Source organism: Acyrthosiphon pisum, chromosome X, assembly GCF_005508785.2.
Source record: "Acyrthosiphon pisum isolate AL4f chromosome X, pea_aphid_22Mar2018_4r6ur, whole genome shotgun sequence".
In the NCBI taxonomy this organism is placed as follows: domain Eukaryota; kingdom Metazoa; phylum Arthropoda; class Insecta; order Hemiptera; family Aphididae; genus Acyrthosiphon; species Acyrthosiphon pisum.
This window is the reverse complement of record NC_042493.1, coordinates 31,719,501-31,738,513: the sequence shown is the minus strand read 5'-3', so window position 1 is coordinate 31,738,513 and position 19,013 is coordinate 31,719,501. Positions and strand designations below refer to the sequence as shown.

The following is a 19,013-nucleotide window of genomic DNA, read 5'->3' as shown; positions in this document are numbered from 1 at the left end:
AATTAGGGGAGGGGGGGGTGCTTAGAGAGTATTAGCACCCCCAATTTTAAAATTAGCACCTTATACTACTTTTCTATATTGTTTTATGAACAAAAATATACCAATTACATCATATTACGAATATTTTTATTTTATTTTTCACGGTTAATTATGACATCGATTATTACATAGCATACTTTTCAATATCAATAAAGATAATAACGTTTTAACAGTGATCTATATTATAAAATAATATAAAATAATATTATAAGATATGGTTTACAAAGGATGGTTTAGTAGTGAATGTTTGAAAAAAATCAACAACTCAATTTCTCACTACTGATGAAGTTGATAAAAATGTTAAATTTTCGTTGCGAAAAATGATTAAAACAATTAAGGCACGTGTAAGGCAAAAGCTCCTTGCCATTCAAGTAGGTGTGCATGTTTTAAAAATAATATGCCATGTAACAACTAACAGTCGATGTCATAATCAATCGTCATGTAAAAATAAATAAATGTTTATAGGTAATGCCCATTTCATAAAATGGATGTCCATATAATGTATTTTCATAAAAATTCACGATCTGGACGAATTTCACAATCTGGATATCCAGTTCATGAAATAAGTGATTTCACTATGTGGATACGACGTATACATGAAATTTTTACTGAATGTACATATAAACGTTTATATTAGCATTTTCTATACACCATAACATTTTCCAAATATTTTGACTTATTATGAGCTCTTTACAGACATTTTCAGTTTCCATTTTTTTTTAGTTTTTTTTTCTATAAATATCAATAAAATTTTATTTGTTGGTTAAAAAAGCTTGAAATTTTAATAAAAGGTCCTAGTATATTGTTTCAAAGGCAGATGAAAAAAATTGAAAATCCATAGTCACAATTTTTTTTTATAAGCATCTAAAGTTCAAATATTGACAAAATATGTAAAAATGACGAAAATTTGCGAATTATTTTGAGTTAGAAATTCATAAAAATTTTTCTTTTTAAATCTAAGATTTGAAAATGTAATACAAGATCATTCATAAGTTTGTCTATCTTTATCAAAAAAAAAATGTCTTCAAGCAAATCAAATTAAATTTTTATGAGCGTTTGAATTTCATATTTTTACAAGATTGGATATTCTATACTCTATTTCTCACGTAGCGGATTTTGTTATTTCGTTGCAATTCAAAAACGAATAACTATAGATATATGAAAATGTCACTGAATTTTCATATATTAATTTTCCATACACGATAAGATTTTTAAAATATTTTGACTCTTTATGAGCTGTTCCAGTTTTAAATTTTTTTTAGTTTTTTTTCTATAATTATCAATAAAAATTTATTTGTAGGGTAAAAAAGCGTGAAAATTGAATACAAGGCTCCTGATATATTGTTACAACAGCAGTTGAAAAACATTGAAAATACATAGGCGCACAATTTTTTTTATAAGCATTTTAAGTTCGAATTTTGACAAAATATATCAAATTTAAAATTTAATAATTATTTTTAGTTAAAAATCTATAAAATGTTCAACTTTTATAGCTAAGGATTAAACATTTAAAACAAGGTCCCACGTAAATAGGTCCTATATGAATTACTTTATTCACAATAATATCATAGGCTGACTGACCGTTTTCGCTCAGAATCGTTTTTCTAATGTAATGATATTATATCATTGAATTCAAATTTAACACCATTCATTACAGTGACCCACTTGTAACCTATACTGTACAGCAGAACGACATCCACTTACCTATTTTTTTTTTTTATAAAATGTACCTAATACACTATAAGTATTCAATGTTAAATAAATTGTCATAAAATATTTTTGCTCAAAAAAGTCATAGTTATAATTAGAGTTAGGATGTTGATGACTTTTGCATTTTTTTCCTTTTATTCTGTACAATGCTATCCTAGCTAAAAATTTGTTTCATGCTCCCTTGATGCAGAATATTCTAATTTTATTTTGCATTTTTTTTGCATTTTTTGCATTTTTAGCTATAAATGCATTTTTTTTGTTTTTTAACGTCATTTTTCAACATTTTTAGGTCATTTTTTCATCTTTTAGGGCATTTTTTGTACTTTTTATACAATGTGGGGCATTTTTCACAAATTATAGATTTTAGGGCAAATGTTACACCCAAGTTTGGAAACAAATTTAATTTGTTTAAAATCTAACTTTGGATTTGGACTATTATTAAAAAATAATTTTAATATTATTATTGTGGGGTTTTCGTTACTATTACACCCATTATTATACCCATATCTCTAATAAAAATTATTATTTATAAATAAGTTTTATTCACTTAATTAGTATTTTAGATAATTTTTAAGGTCATTTTTTGAAGTTTTTAGGGCACTTTTGCACTTTTTTAGGGCTTTTTTGCATTTTTTTTAGGGTATTTTTGTGTGTTTTTTAGGTCATCAACATCCTAACTCTAGTTATAATTTAATTTAAATGTCCAGAAAATGCAGAGCTTAAGCACCCTCAGTTTTAGATTCTGGGCGGAGCGATGAATGGATTGATTTTACAATGATGTGGGTTTTTTTTAAATTTTTTTTTTGTCTGTCATCACCTTATAGGACAGTAAAAATGCTTAGATTTTCTTCAATAGTATCTTTTCTGATAGGAAAGTGAATCTAATTGGTACTTGGGGCCACCTAACTTAATAACCAAATGGAACCAAATATGTGAGTACATATTGGAATCGCTGTTCGTCTCAGATGATTGTCATTTTCCATAGGTTATTTATAATTATAACCTAACCGTCCTAATCGATGGATGATGGATATTTTCACATTATCTTTAAAAACATTTATTTGTTACTAGGTACTTGACGCAAATGTGGGAAATTCAATTCAAATTTGTAATATATAACGGTTTGTTACTTGGTAACCATTTATTTATTACTTGGTTTATTAACATAATATACTAATTTACATAAAATAATAATTAAATAAAAATAGTAAATTTTTTTAAAATTAATTTAACTCTAGTTTATTTTTTTGTATAGATTTTTTAACATTGATCACTTTGTGCCCTTTGAATAATAATTCTTTAAAGCAGCGTTTCTTAAACTTTTTTATCCGTGGAACCCTTTTTTATGTCCACTTTTATCGTGGAACCCCTACTTTTTTTTAGCTTTCAACAGTAAGTTATTATAGCTTGACAACTAGAACCCATACTTTGTTTCAATAGTTTTAAACTATTGAACATTAACGTGTCATTTTATGTAAGAATTATTTGCAATAAAAATTATAATAATTTCGTTTAACAATAATGTGTACTCAATATTCTGTATTTAATTCAAAAAATATTTTGAATAACAGACAATAACAGGACTTCTAAATGTTAATGATATGAGATGAGTGAAATTACATTTTATTATTACAAATAATCTTAATATTGGGCTTTATTGATGAAAGTTGCATTCTCATATTAGGTTCGGCAAGTCTGTTGCGGTATTTTGTTTTTGTTGGTATACATAGTCGGTGAACCCCATTTCACACATATTATATATGTGCTTACAAATTGTAAAAGGGCCAACACGGCCTTTTGTGACAATTATAAGGAAATTCGTCTTTTGAAATACACCAACATTTAACACAGAGATCGATTAAAAATTTTGAAAAAAAGCACTGAAGTTTTGCAGAACCCTGGGGTTCCGCCGAACATAGGTTAAGAAACGTTGCTTTAAAGAACTATCCATGTTTTTATTATCTATGAATAACACGCAATGGAAACACGAATTAAACCCTTTTTGTCCAGAGGGGGCTTATTTAAATTTATCAGTAGGTAAGTTTATCAGTTTGGCCAGATTACCATTAGCTAATCATTTAAGTGGTAGATATCTCCAAATACGATTTAAAGCAGTGGTGGGACGGGGTCATATATTTTATATTTAGCTGATATATAGAACAAGAAAACTTTCGGAACACTATTGTTTATATTCACGCAAATCGTGATATATTATTTAGATATAAACTAAAATAAAAGTTATCTTACATAAAAAAAAAATTATAACGACTATAATAATTATTGCACCGAGTATTATACATCGATGATATATTTTGTACATATATTTATTAAGTAGATATACCTAATACCTAGGTATATAGTAAAATGTTACTTTCCAAACGAAGAAAGTTGGCAGACAAGCTGTCTAGTATCTACAATATGTAATTTAGCCGTAGTATTATTATAGTTATGAAATTATTCGTAATGTTGAATATATTTAGAAGAGTTATCCATATCCTATACTAATCCTGCAGAACGTCAAAAGTCTTAATCCCGTAAGTAATGCCGTTAACTGCAGTAATAACTGTTATTATTTATTAATATCACGATTTCGGAAACGGGTAAAACTACGTTACCTAAATGGCTATAGGTATAACTACTAAACTACTTATTAATAATACAACAAATCTTTACAACAAATTACCTTGTATTATTGTTCATACACTTTACGTATTTACGTTGTTACATGTTATTTGTTTGTAGATAGATAGGTACGAGGTAGCTATATTATATCTACCATTGTTTTTATAATATTAAATATATATTATAAAATCAATGGTATCTGCCTATACCTATTCTATAGGTATGGAATTTAAGGTCTACATAAATTATAAACCTTGTAAATCAATATAAGTTTCAATATCTAGATTAAATATAAAAAACTATAAGTATTGTAGACTTTAGTAGTTACCTATACTGTAATTTCTATAAGTAGGTAATAGGTATAGACGAAAAAGATATCATGTTAATATTGAGTAAGTATAGGTACATAGAAAATGTACTCCCCTCCCAAGAAATAAACATTTAATATTGAATATAATTTGTAGATAATAAATATAAATATATTTAAAATAACTATTAATATCTATACCACAACAAAAAATATTTAAAAAAAATGGTCTTATATTTTTCGTCGTGCACGGTCTTGAGCAAATTCCTGAATAACGTCATTATAGTTTATTGTTGTAGTGATATCAGACTTTAGTTCGTATTTGCTAATGCAGACAATCTTTTTCGCCTATGTTTGACCTTAAGTATGATTTTATGAGTCACAGACTGAAAACGATCTCTCAGTTGAAAAGTTACTTATACTGGAATATCTACACCCGCTGCGTTCTTTCAGTCTCAGTATTAGTTTTGAAAAACTTTTTTAAAATGTTCTCATAGGTAATATGGTACCTACACCATAAACATTTTCCCGCCGCCCTAAAATTTGGCGCCCGGGGAATTTACCCCAATTGCCCTCCTTAAATGGTTAAAAATCGAATATTTTTTTGTTTATTTAAACGGTTGCCGTTTAGTCACCTAAATGTGTAATATAATTATATTATAATAATGTTATATTATAGCTAGGTAGTAGAAAATATATGGCATATACAAGTGTTTACAGATAATATATTATATACCTACCTTAATTTATTTATTTTTTAATTTAAAATAAGACATTCCTAGCCTATATGCTAGACAGAATAATTGTATTGTTTGTGGCGATTTTACATGATAATAATTCAGTTATAATAATAGAAATAATTAACCAATATATCGTGTGGAGGTCGGGCGACCGCGTTTCATGCGTTCTTGAGGCGGTGATACCGTGGAGGTAGATTGAGACTGTTGATCTGGCAGGTATTAGGTTGTAAACTGTGAAAATTTGCAACCGGCGCGCTAATGTGATCTTATACTTGAATTATTTTGATGTCTTTATGTAGGTTTATGTTACGTATGAACCATGGTGCATCTGTTGACTGTTATAATTCTAATTTCCGTATGCATAGTCAGTGTCACATAAATTGACTATGCATACCGGCATAAAAACTTTATTTTGGAAAATTTGGTTTTTTAATGTGTAAATAGCTGAACAGTTAATAACGGTAGATAGGCATATAAAAAAAAACACATAAATTAAAATCAAATAACTACTTATGAATACAACGATTACTTTTTTGATTTTGATTTTTTAATCATGATTTGCTTTCTTAATTCTTGATATATTTTGAAAGTAGATACATAAAGACGAATACTAATCTTTAATCTTACCAATATCAGAATTATGTAAACGGGATATAAATAGATATACTTATATATAGGTATACTTTAAATGACAAAAACAATTATTTGTATTTAATATTAAAATTAATGTAAAAATATACATTACTAATTGTTATTATCATAATATTATTATAAATTTAAATCATTTTTCAATATTTTGGTTAACTTTTTATTTGTTGATCTTTAAGGCCCGTTAACAATCACCCAACTGCACGATGGCGCGTATGGCTTCAAGTCGTCGGCGCGTACCTACGAACTTAAATAATGTAAATAGAAAAAAAAGCGTTTGATACGCTCGCATACATTATGTGAAACGGACCTAAAGGTAAGGGCTAAGAGGGCTATGATGATACCTCACCCACATACGTTTTCCGGTCTTACTAACATAGCAAATTTGAGTTCAGAGGAACCAATATTGTGTTGGTAGCTTTAAGTCTTATGGGTCGAGACCATTTTATAAAATCAGAAATTTCTATATAGGTTTGAATAAAATCAAAAATATAAGTTTTTATTTAAAAAAAAAAAAAATGTTATTTTGTTTTTAAAAACTACATAATATATTACACTTTTTAAGTAGGTACGTATATAATATTAATAGTGTATATTTTATCAAAATTAACCGGTATATACAAACCCCAGTAGAAATTTAAATTTCAAATGTCTCCCGCAAGTTGAAAAACGTTGGGCACGCCTTCTTTAAGAGGACGTTACACGCCAACACCAAAGTATGTATATTTCTTTATTTTTGAAAAAAAAAAACAATAAAACTGTACTTTTTGTTTTAAATATGTCAATATGCCTACCTATACCTACCTACTAGTATATGTTTCACTGTTTATTTATTACTTATTTTCAATCTTAAATGTATTTCAAATGCGTATTTTAAATATTTTCTGAATGGATGTTGTATGTAGACATTTAAATTTGGTAATTTATTTAATACAATTTAAAAAATAAAATAAAATGAAGAACGGTAATAGATGATATATTTATTAAATACTTTAACTTTTTCTAAAAGATATCTATTACTATTATTTTATTATTAATAATAAACCAGAAAAAAAAAAAAAAACACAATGTTCACTTGGATTCAACACTATCTTAAAAGTATGTTTTATTAGTTTTAAAGAATAAAATGTTTAAGACAAATGTTTTAAATTCATGTATTTCAACTGTTTGAATTGTCTTAGATTATCAAGTTTAATGGTATTATTTAGTCTGATTATAATATGCTGACATTCAAACGGTTTTATTCACTCTCGTATGACGGTGTGATTTATTTTATTTGCCAATAAAAATACAAGTAACCTTGGATCTAAAACCTCTTAATACCAACACATACGTGCAAAATAGAGAATTTCGTAAATTTTCATTGGTATTTAAATTGTTGAATGAGTTATGAGTATTTAAAAATATTGTAATATTTTACGCAGCAACTTATTTGACTATATAGGTACCTATTATTATAATAATAATAGGTACCTATTATTATTCTATAATTTGCTAATTATCATTTATATAAAAATGAACAAAAAAAAATTTTTATTTTTTATTTTTTTAACAAAATTCTTTATTACGCTATCTGTTGCAATTAGAACAATAAGCTTAAGTGATAATAGAACAAAAAACAAACAGAAGAGGCTGAAGGAAGAGGCATCCCATCGGAGGTACTTCAACATGAAAAAAAATAAAATAAATTTTATGAATATTTTAAATGATTTAATTATAATTATAATTTAAAATTTCCGAACAAATAGTATATAGTCTGGTATATATATTCTAAGCCTACTTTGAATGATACACTTTATAAATCCACCTCTTCGTCGATAATATATGTTCCTATTTATATATTTTATACCTACTATGGAGTAGGTACCTACGTTGTACTATGTACTTAAGCATTTTAATTCAATAAATATTATCAATCGTTTTTTGAGAAAAAAATAAAGATCACAACCCACAAGACGGCCCATGTAACTGGATATATTATTATTGATAATTGTACACGTATGCAGCATGTAATGTATATAAATATACATATTATATTATGTATGTATCCATCTCACAACACATTGGCAATATAAGTTTAACATAAAATGTCTACCTAATATAGGTAACCATTACCTATGAGTAATACGTAATAACGACGTATATATATATCGTTAACCTATTCATTAATAAACACAAACAGCTATATTATTGTATTAAATTTTGTTTTTGAGTTTTATTGATAAAATGAAATGTTTGCTTTTGTAGACCGCACATATTATAATGCATCTACATCCGCGTAACACTTAATTTAACGTATGATAACAAAAATAATAATAATAATAAAAATAATAATATTAATGATGATGATGATATAATATATTAACTATAAATAATAAAATTAGTATAATATTATATTATATATATATATACGACCGACTGTGCTGAACCATATAATATATTATACATATACGTACACAGTATTATACGAGGGTAGGTATGTGAAAATATAAAACGTTATCCAGTCAGTTTATATAATATAATATAATATATACATTTATATATACGTCAGTATAAAATTATAATAATATGATTTAATGCAGACAGTGTTAAAATTGTACTGCGTTAGACGGTGACGGTTGCTGGTGGGTGCGACGAATGAGATTTTGTGTGGGTTTCGGATTCGGCGCGGTTGCATATTGTAATAGAGCATTGTCGGACGCGATGTCACGGTTTTTATTTCTTGTATTCGTCGGAGTGACCGTGTCCGTAAGACAAACCGGACAGCGACGATCCACTGTAAGAGGACAGGGATGAGAGTCCGTGAGATCCATAGGAAGATCCGAAGGAAGATCCGTAAGACGGAGCGGAGTATCCGTATGAAGATCCGTATGATGGAGCAGAGTATCCGTATGAAGATCCGTATGATGGAGCAGAGTATCCGTATGAAGATCCGTAGGACGGAGCGGAGTATCCCAGAGATCCGTATGATGAAGCGCCAGATAATCCTAGAGATCCGTATGATGAAGCGCCAGAGTATCCCAGAGATCCGTATGATGAAGCGCCAGAGTATCCGTAAGACGGTGCGATGACGGGAGTTGGGATGGAGACTGGCACGTGTTGTTGGATTTCGACTGGGTACGGTTGTGGGACGGTGTATGGCACTGGGCGGTTGACTGGGTATGGGACTGGGTGTGGCACGCTGACTGGCACGCTGCGTGGTACATCAACGGGGTATGGGCGGTCGACGGTGACCGGGACTGGGTGTGGTACGCTGACCGGGACGGCTCTTGGCACGGACACTGGCACGGGGTGTGGCACGGACACTGGCACGTGACGGGTGACTGGCACGGCGTACGGTTGTGGCACGGACACGGGAACCACCTGGTCGGACTGGCTCACTTTGACTGGTACTGCATGGGATGCGTATCCCGAACCGTAGCCGGAAGACAAACCATAACCAGAACCGTAGCCGGAAGACAGACCGTAACCGGAACCGTAACCGGAAGATAGACCGTAGCCAGATCCGTAGCTGGAAGATAAGCCGGAGTACGCAGACGGGAGACCGTAAGACAAATCGGCGCTACGTTTGTTAGCGGTCTTGGTGTCAGTAGTCTTGACTGTATCAGCCACACAGAGACCGATCAATGCCAGACCGACGATGCATGCCTGAAAAAAGTAAAATCGTTCGTCGATTAACTTAAGTACTGTGGTCGTATACGATCTCTATATAGAAGGAATGTGTATGAAATATATGTATGATAATCACACGACTGTGTTTGATTATGTTGTGTCGGAGCTAAACTATAATACCTAGGTAGATTTTGCTACGTTGTCTAAACAAAATTGATAGAAAATAAAAACAAGGTTAATCAGGATTTTCTAGTTTGAAATTTTGCAGCAAATAATGTTAATCACGTCCAAATGTTCGCACACACAGATCCCCGTCATGCACACACTGGCGGCGATTCGATCGCACAGCATTTAAAAGTCATATATATTATATAAGATGGGATATACATAAAGTGTATATTATCCGCACACTGTCCCCAAAAACGATAAAAGACTTAATAGAGTGTCTGAGTGGGGCCTAATATTTATTAAGGAACAAAAATGTGTCAATAGTTACGTTTCGTACTTTCGTGGTGGCCAAATAACAGCCAATACGAATAATAAACGACAGGAAATACTACCACGCCTCGGAGAATATTCAGATTTTGATCATTTATTTTTTATTTGAAAGGGTAAAATTTTATTCAGGTTTCAGAGAACTCCGATTTTTAAATTAACTTCAAATAATGATAGAAAAATACTCAAAAATTTGTGCTCAATTTAGACATTTAATACAACTTTTGAAAATAGAGTTTTTAAAATCAGAGTATACGGATAGGTATATGTATAAAGTCTTCATATTTAAAATAAAAAAAAAGTTATCAAAATCTGGCTTTTTCACGAGGCTTAAGAGTTTTCCCTGTGAAAATGCTCTTAGCTTCGACTCGTGATCTGGCTAAGCGATCGACGACTCTTCTGGGCCCGTCTTACCCATCTGTGTCCATTATTATGATAGTAATAATATGTGAGTTTCGGTCTTACCTTAAATTGAGCCATGGTGGTGGTTTAGTTGCAGACGAGACGATATAGCTGTACAATTTGTATTTTGTATCGGAGACTGCGATGGATCGTTGGAGTGAACTGATGCCAAATGGTCGGCCGGCTCTGGTTTATATACCAGTCGATCGTTCCCCGAAAATTGATAAATAATGGTAAATCGTCCGAACGCAATTTTCGTTTTTGCCCCTACCGCCGTCCGGTGACACTTTCTCCGCATCGAAAATCGGTCGGTGTCGCGTGTTTATTATAAGTATACAGGATTACCTATAACTACATAAAAATGTTTAATGTATACGTCGTTATTGCGAAACTCGTGCGACGGCTTTTTTGGGACCAGTTTTTTTCCCGTCCGCAAAGAAGACGTCGTGTCGTATTAGAGATGTGCGAGGCAGCGGCATTCATATCGTCGCCATCCCCCGAGACGCGCGTTAAGCAATACCTACTTTATATTATTATTATTTTGTGATAGTCTTGATTCTCAGTCGATCTTTGCCGGTTTTTTTTTTTCGTTATTATTATTATTTTTTTATTATGCCGCTTCGAAGCCACCACGGTCGCCGAGATCGGCTCTAAACGCATTCCTTTCGAAAACTATGCAGCAGCGTCTGTGTCAAATAGTATTTTTCAAATAATAGACTAAGTCTAACCAATCGCATAATATCGTATTATGTTATGCGGTCGTTATAGGGTTCGGATTTATATGTAATATGTCGTACCTATAGAAAAATAAAATGTGAAATATCTTATACAGAGTGATTTTTATTCGTGGTCTTATATAGTCACATAGGACAACAATTCAATCTGTTCGTTTCAATTTCGATTTCAACACATTATCTAAATCAATAGATTTGTAAAAAATTCACATTCTTAATAAATCGCAGTAAAGCAGCAATGTTCCATTCGAAAAACAAAAGTTTGTATTGCTACCGGACAGCATTTAAGATTTATCTAATTTAATTATTATTTTAATAAAATGTTTACTTTAATAATACAAATGGAATGATCATAGTTTAAAAAAATCATTCTGTATTTATATTTTATCATTATATTAATCAGGTATTAAATTTTTCGTAAAATATAACAATAAATACAATTTTTTTATAACTAAGATAGGTATGCGTTTTAACACATTTAAATATAAAAGTAATAAACAAAAATTGTATTATTTTTATTTATTTTTAGTCCCTGAAAATTAAAACGGTCATACCTAACACAAATTTTATTTTATTTTGAGTCACCAAAATAACACTAAAAATTTGTTTTAAGTCTTTTTAATTATTTTAGTTTTAATATAATCATATTTTGTCATATTCTGTAATACCTAATAAAGGTAATAATAATTTTATTATTTCTATAGATAGGTATTTAATAAAATAATAACTAAATTATTTTTAAGGTATCAATAAGTAACTAAGTAGGTATATAATACTAATTCTTCAAGTTATATAATATAATTAAAATGAAGGTACCTACACGCCTGTTGGACTTAACGCTAGAAAACGTTAATTATTTTGTGAAATTTGTGGACAGCAGCCAAATTTAATGTACATTTCTTGTGGATTCATCATTTACCGTTTTCTTGCCATGTTATTCAAACCGAAATAAAGTATGAGCCTAGACATTTAGCCCTACAATTTAAAATATTTTATAACTCAAGTGCGCTAAATAAGCACTTTTAAACATACCTAAAAAATAAAAATCATTTCCAAGTTAACAATTTGTTTTTTTTTTTATAAAATTGAAAATATTACTCAACTAAATTAAATTAAAACTTGAATTCGTATTTGAAATTATATTGTTTAGTAGCCGTTTTAGAATTGAAAATTACCTATGCGTTGATTTTATCATAGCAACATGACTAAAACATTATCATCCACTCAATCTGTTAAGAATATCGTTTGTTTGTAGTTAAGTTGAACTGTTTGATAAAATAATAGGTTTGCGTTTAAATTAAAATAAACTATGATATAAGTATTTTTGTAAAATAATAATTATTCTTAATCTCCCGGTGGCCCTGTTATATTCATTCATAATATTTGATTAAATTTACAATGCACTCTGTAATATATGGTATATACTGTACTGTTCTTAGCTTAGTCATGTACGTACTATGTATTTATATTAATATGATAATTGTAAAATGTTTACGCCAACTCAAGAAAAGTCTAGAAATATAGTTTTGAAGAGGGAACTATGCCAACTTCTGAGCTTTTTATTCGAGTTAATTACTACCTATTTATTATTATTTAATGAACGAAAGAAATATGTATCACAAAAATGGTTGTCAAATATGAAGTAATAGCTACTTAGGCAATAATAATCTTAAATGGTTAAATATATAAAAAAATACAGTTCAAATATTGGAACTGAAATTGAAAACACAATTTGTTATAATATAAGTGTAGGTCATGTCCAAGTTGTTAATAGTTGAAACTTCAAATACACAAAACATTTAAACAATAATAAAATATATTATAACAGAATTATTAATAACAGATTAATTTTTTGTTTTGAATTTTCACAACTACAATATCTTTTAATTATATTTAGAAAAATGTGATGCGTCTACCTATTATAGATTCTCAAATGAGTATACCTACGAACATAGTTGTTTTTTTCTCGTGCCAGAAAGTTGTTCCAAATTTTTTTCATTGCCCTGTAATTAATCGACTGAAAATTAAATACGAGTGGTACTTTAGACAAGTTATTTTATAGTTTTCGCAGTCATAATTAAAAAAACAACTCATTCTAAAAAAGCTAAACCAGTGAAATATGTTAGCAGAGCAGTTCTAACAAAATCTTGACCATTTTTTAGTTAAACTGAGCTCATAATAGTGTAATGAATGAAATGTTTAAAATTAAGTTTACAAATGCAAGATAATAATAATTTGGTTTTGCCTTGTGCCGAGTCTATGCAGTACCTAGGTATGCTTTAAATTTCTGAAAGTACCTAAGATATCTATAGATATAGGTACTATTACTAGATTGTACCTTAGGTTATTTATATACCTACAGTAATAATATTAAATATGTAGAACATTCAACATATAACTAGCTATATAGTAATTAAATTTATATTTATATGTTATCAAATCAATAAAATTAATTATTATTTTACTATAATAATAATGTTTTATTTCTTGCATATGTATTATATTTTTGAATGAATAAATTCAACAATTCTTTTTTGATAAAATATAATTTTGTACTTAGTATAGATAATTAATTATACATTATAGCCTATAGGTAGATACGTGGAAATATTATAAATCATCATTCGAAATTTAGAAGTAGCCTTTATTAAAGTATTTTTTTAAACTATATGTCTTATACAGTTATACCGGTATAATATTATTATTTTCAACTTTTTATTTTTTATTGTGTCTAATAAAATATATTTTGAATGTTTTATGTAGGTATTGTGTACATAGAACTCATCGTGTGTTTACATGGATATCAATAGTATATTTTATAACCCGACGTTTATATTATGTGAATTTAATATAATATGTATTTGTATAAGTATTATATAAGTACTCGTATATCTATATAATACTATAACTGTGTAAACGTATTTTGCCCGAAAATAAGATAATTCTACTAGGGCGGAAGTAGTCGGTAGACGATAGGTACACATAAGGTACTTATTGGATCGTTAGATAACAAATATAAACTCAGGGAATTATCGTGGTCGTAGTCCGGTTTTATTGTAAGTAAATATTCAGAGTGGATTTGACATTTCGGTGTAGTACTGCAGGTGTTCACTGTCACAAGAAAGTTTAAAACACTATCAGTATTTAATATTTATGAAATGCACACAAATGCGTATATAGGTATATTATATTATATCAGTCTATCTAATATACATCATTACATCGTAATTCATAATGTTTCTATGTTATACAATACATTGGTTGTGACTTGTGAAGATCTCTCTTATAAAGTTATTATATATTATACCGCGTAGGTAATCTAACCTATATAATACCTATGAAAAAAATTACAAATGTTTTAATCGTTTTTGCGTATTTATATATTGATAATAATGTCATACTATTATTATTTATTTTTAGTACCTATCTATAGTAGGTACCTACATATTTTATATTATAGATGGATGTAGGTATATAAGTCCTTATGATAACTGATGAGATAGTGCACGTCATTTATTATTTATTTTAGAAAACATGAAATGTCATTATTATCGCAATGCTGTTTGAAAAAAATATATACTGTAAAAAATATTGACCTTATATATTGTTATATAATATTCTATAATAAAAAAAATGTCGCTTGAAACTACCTACGTTCATATTATTACGGATTCGATTGAAATACCTACTTTAGATTGGTTCAATGGCAGTAATTCCAGTTTTGAGCATATTACCTAATTTATCGCATTTTTGTACACCGTATACTATTAAATATTTAATATGTTTATATGTCTATATACTGTTGAAGATTATTACTGTTATTTTAATTGGAAGAATATACATTTTATAGTATAGAACTAATTAAAATAATTAGAAACTATTCGTGTCCATCTTGACAATGTAATAGGTGTTGCAGTACATTGTATATTATATATGTATTATATTGTGTATTGTACATTGCTCACTCATTTATGTATGTTATATATTTATTTATTTGGAATGTTGATTTCAAAAAAAAAAAAAAAAATCAAGTAACCTAATAAACGGATTTAAAAATAAATTTGACATTAAAAAAATCATCAATACGTAGGTATTCTTGGAATTATCATTGCTACTTTATGAAAATAATGTATAGTTAATATAATATAATATAATATTATAGGAGAGATGATTTAGATATAATGTTGGTCGATATTGAAAAATCATTTGACGACAATATGAAATAATCGTTACAGTTAACTTATAATTTTGATGGCATACCTAAAATATATATTAAGTATATTAAATGTGTGAATAAATCGTACTCCCTTTATATTATAGACAATTTAATAAGATGTTTTAAGCAAATATTATTTTAATATTTTATATAGTACAAAGAGTAAAATAAATAGGTACCTACGTAATAAATCATCGGTAATACGATTTCTATATGCACGACTTAATGCCATAACAAGAACAACATAAATTCGTAAAAAATAAAGTGGTTTTTACATTAAATTTAAAATCTTGTATTGAAAACAATTTTTTTTTTAATAATTTGTATCATAATTTTGTAAGAGATGGTTTTGAAGAAAACAACTTTACCATCACTTGCATAATTTTACAAACGAGTTGTTATTATCCTTGTACATTTTAATCGTATTTAACGCTGTATAAGTTATAGTTGGAGTTTGTTTAAATCATGTATAAGACAAGTCTGTTAAGTATAATATTATACTCAAATTTTAAATTCAAACGAATTTAATTCTGGGCAATAGGTATCGAAGATGCTGACTAATATACTAAATTTAGTAGGTAGTTAATAATAAATGCAAGGTATGACCTCATTACTTTATAAGTAGCTATACATATTATCATATACCTACAATTTTTTTATTCAATGATATGGAATTTTCTTTTTTATTTGGTTTGACGGAAACCTGTCTTAGATAGAAATTTGAATTGGTATCATGCGATTCCGCTTAAGACAGGTTTTCACTGTATATAGTACCTTTATACCTTTTTAAATTTACTTAAATTTACATTAATACACAGCGAATGAAATAAAAAATAAATAAATAAATAAAAACCTTGTTATTTTATAATATTTGATGATTCTGACCTAGGTATGTCTTCGATTTGTTTTGCACTTATCCGTGATTCGAAATCAATTTCATAAATTATTATCAATAAATAGAAAATCGTATGCTACGGTTAAACTTTTAAGCAGTTAACACTGTATAATATACATAATTATAAGTATTAAGTAGGTACTATATAATATATATTATATTATGTATAAATGCTTAATGCAATAATCGTCATCATGATGAATATCTGAAGTGATCTGAAGACCGCAGACAAAAGGGTTTTTGTTGGGTTTCCCTTAAATCACTATTTTTTGGGAAACAAAAACCATCACATATTTCTGTTTTTACTGAAATAAATTTCTAATTGTTTATAGATGATTTATTATAAGATAAAACACTAAAATAAAATATTTTGCTACTTAAAACTACGTAGATTATATTAATTTGTCTTCTACGAGAAAGTATAATAATTAAAAATGGCTAAATAGACTTATTACCGTTATTCTCTACAGGGGCGTACCTATGCAAGGGATGATGTGTGGGTCGGATCCCCCCAATAGGCTTTTTTTTAGAATTTTATAAAATAGTGTTATTAGTGTTAGGGCGTTACAAAGAAACATAAAATGGGTAGTATTTTTGTAAATTTTAATTTCGTCACATCCAATAGATGGCACACAATTACACTGATGACTTATCAGTAATCAATAATCATACATTAATTTCATAAACATAATTGTATTACAAGTGTACCTATAAAATTTGACCGACCGACCGTCACCAATAACAACGCTGCAACGTAAACGCATTCATATCCGCGCAATTAATAATACATTTTTCTACATAAGAAAACATTTTAAGAAATAATAATATAATACACGGATCAGTCTTATACTAAAATATTATCAATTTTGTATCACCACGGACAATGGACATATAGCTACTAAGTATTAGTGTAAAAGAAGTAATTTAATTGTTTGTGGTTTTGAAGTAAAATATAATAATACCTATTTTTTTTTATTCATTATTTTAATTTGCAGGTACCTAGATTTAAATTTCTTTTTTCTGATCTCCCCCATACAAAAATTATGTTTCTACCACCGATTCCCTACAATCACTCATGCCAAACATGATCGCATAGGCGTATTTTTTAATTATTTCACAAATCTGGCTAAGAGTAAATTTTTGGCAAGTTTCTTATATTATAAAATCAAATCCTCCACTAAATAAATAAAAAAAAACTATAAAAATTAGTTTTGCATTAATTTAAATTCGCAGGTCTGGCCATTGCTTGAAATTAGAATAGCCAAACGCGTAAACACGTTATATATACACATGATATGATATAACGTTGTACCTAAGATATAATATATTTTATTATTTCTTATGCAATAAACATATAAAATAAATGGAACTCCCTATAAGGCATAAATGTTAGCAAAATAATAAGATGAACACATTCATATTAATTTATAGATTACGTACGTGCGTTTACAAATAACACGTCATTCTAATTCAAGTTATTTTATGCGTTTTATAGGACATTTAAATAATATTATATAATATGTAGTATATTGTAGTATATACCTTCTACTAGACATTACCTATATATTTAAAAGACTTATTGATAATTTTTCAAAGTTCTTATATTGCAAGGTTATATCGATTTTAGTTTTAGTTAAATGAAGCAACTATATTACCAAAAAAAAACCTACGTATGAAGTCAACATTGTGTTGTGTATTTTAAAGTATTTAAATATTTTACTTACTAGGGAGTATTCTCTATTTTATTCAATTATTAATTTGTATTATACATAAACTTATTTGATGTGTATTGAAATTAGCTATGGCTACAAGGCCGTTAGTTTGACGGACGCCCGGAAATTGGACCACAATGCAATTTTTTTCAAAAAGGGATACTAACTAGACCACTAAAATTTTACATTTATAAATGGCCGATTGAGTAATTGGGCCAATATTATTATATACACACCAAATATGCTAATAATATTTTGACATTTATATTTATGACGATTCAATGTTTCCTCCATACATAAATGTGCTTAATTGAGTCTGTCCATTTGCGATTCAAAAATTATTTTTTTTTTTCAAATCTCAATATCCATCAATTTTTACGATTATATTGCATGCACACTGTACGTCTGTTCAGATAGAAATTTACATTGCAATTGCCAATTAGAATCGCAGGTTCACTGAAGGACAGGAAATGGATTATAATTAAAAATAATTATATAATATTCTTACATATTCTTAATTACATAAAGAAATACGACAAAGAAGAAAAAACACAATTGGTTTTGTAAAATCTGAATTAAATTATTTTTAAAAATCGTTGTATTTAGCTAATATATAATTAATATAATTATTTATTTTTGAAATAAATTTTATTTTATTAAAATTATCATTAATTATTTACATTCATAATAATTACGTAGCTGTAACTGAATTTCCGATACCCTTTAAATATAGGTGTATACTGTATATTTTATTCCCATGACCTGGAAATAAAATGTAAAAAAATATTAGATTCGAAGCAGGTAGCCAAATGTAGTCAAATTACTAACCACCCATCTCCTTTTAATTTGTATATAGTGATAATTATTTCAGTCATTAAAAG

General features: G+C 28.3%; 1 protein-coding gene across 1 annotated transcript; it reads right to left on the bottom strand.

Annotated features, from left to right (window-relative positions):
* Positions 1-8,565: 8,565 nt before the first annotated feature.
* Positions 8,566-10,739, bottom strand: LOC100160667 (tetra-peptide repeat homeobox protein 1-like). Its single transcript, NM_001326628.1, is given in 2 exon segments — positions 8,566-9,714; positions 10,639-10,739. Coding segments are annotated over 2 exon segments (948 nt in total). The 5' UTR covers positions 10,654-10,739; the 3' UTR covers positions 8,566-8,781.
* Between the last annotated feature and the right edge of the window lie 8,274 nt (positions 10,740-19,013).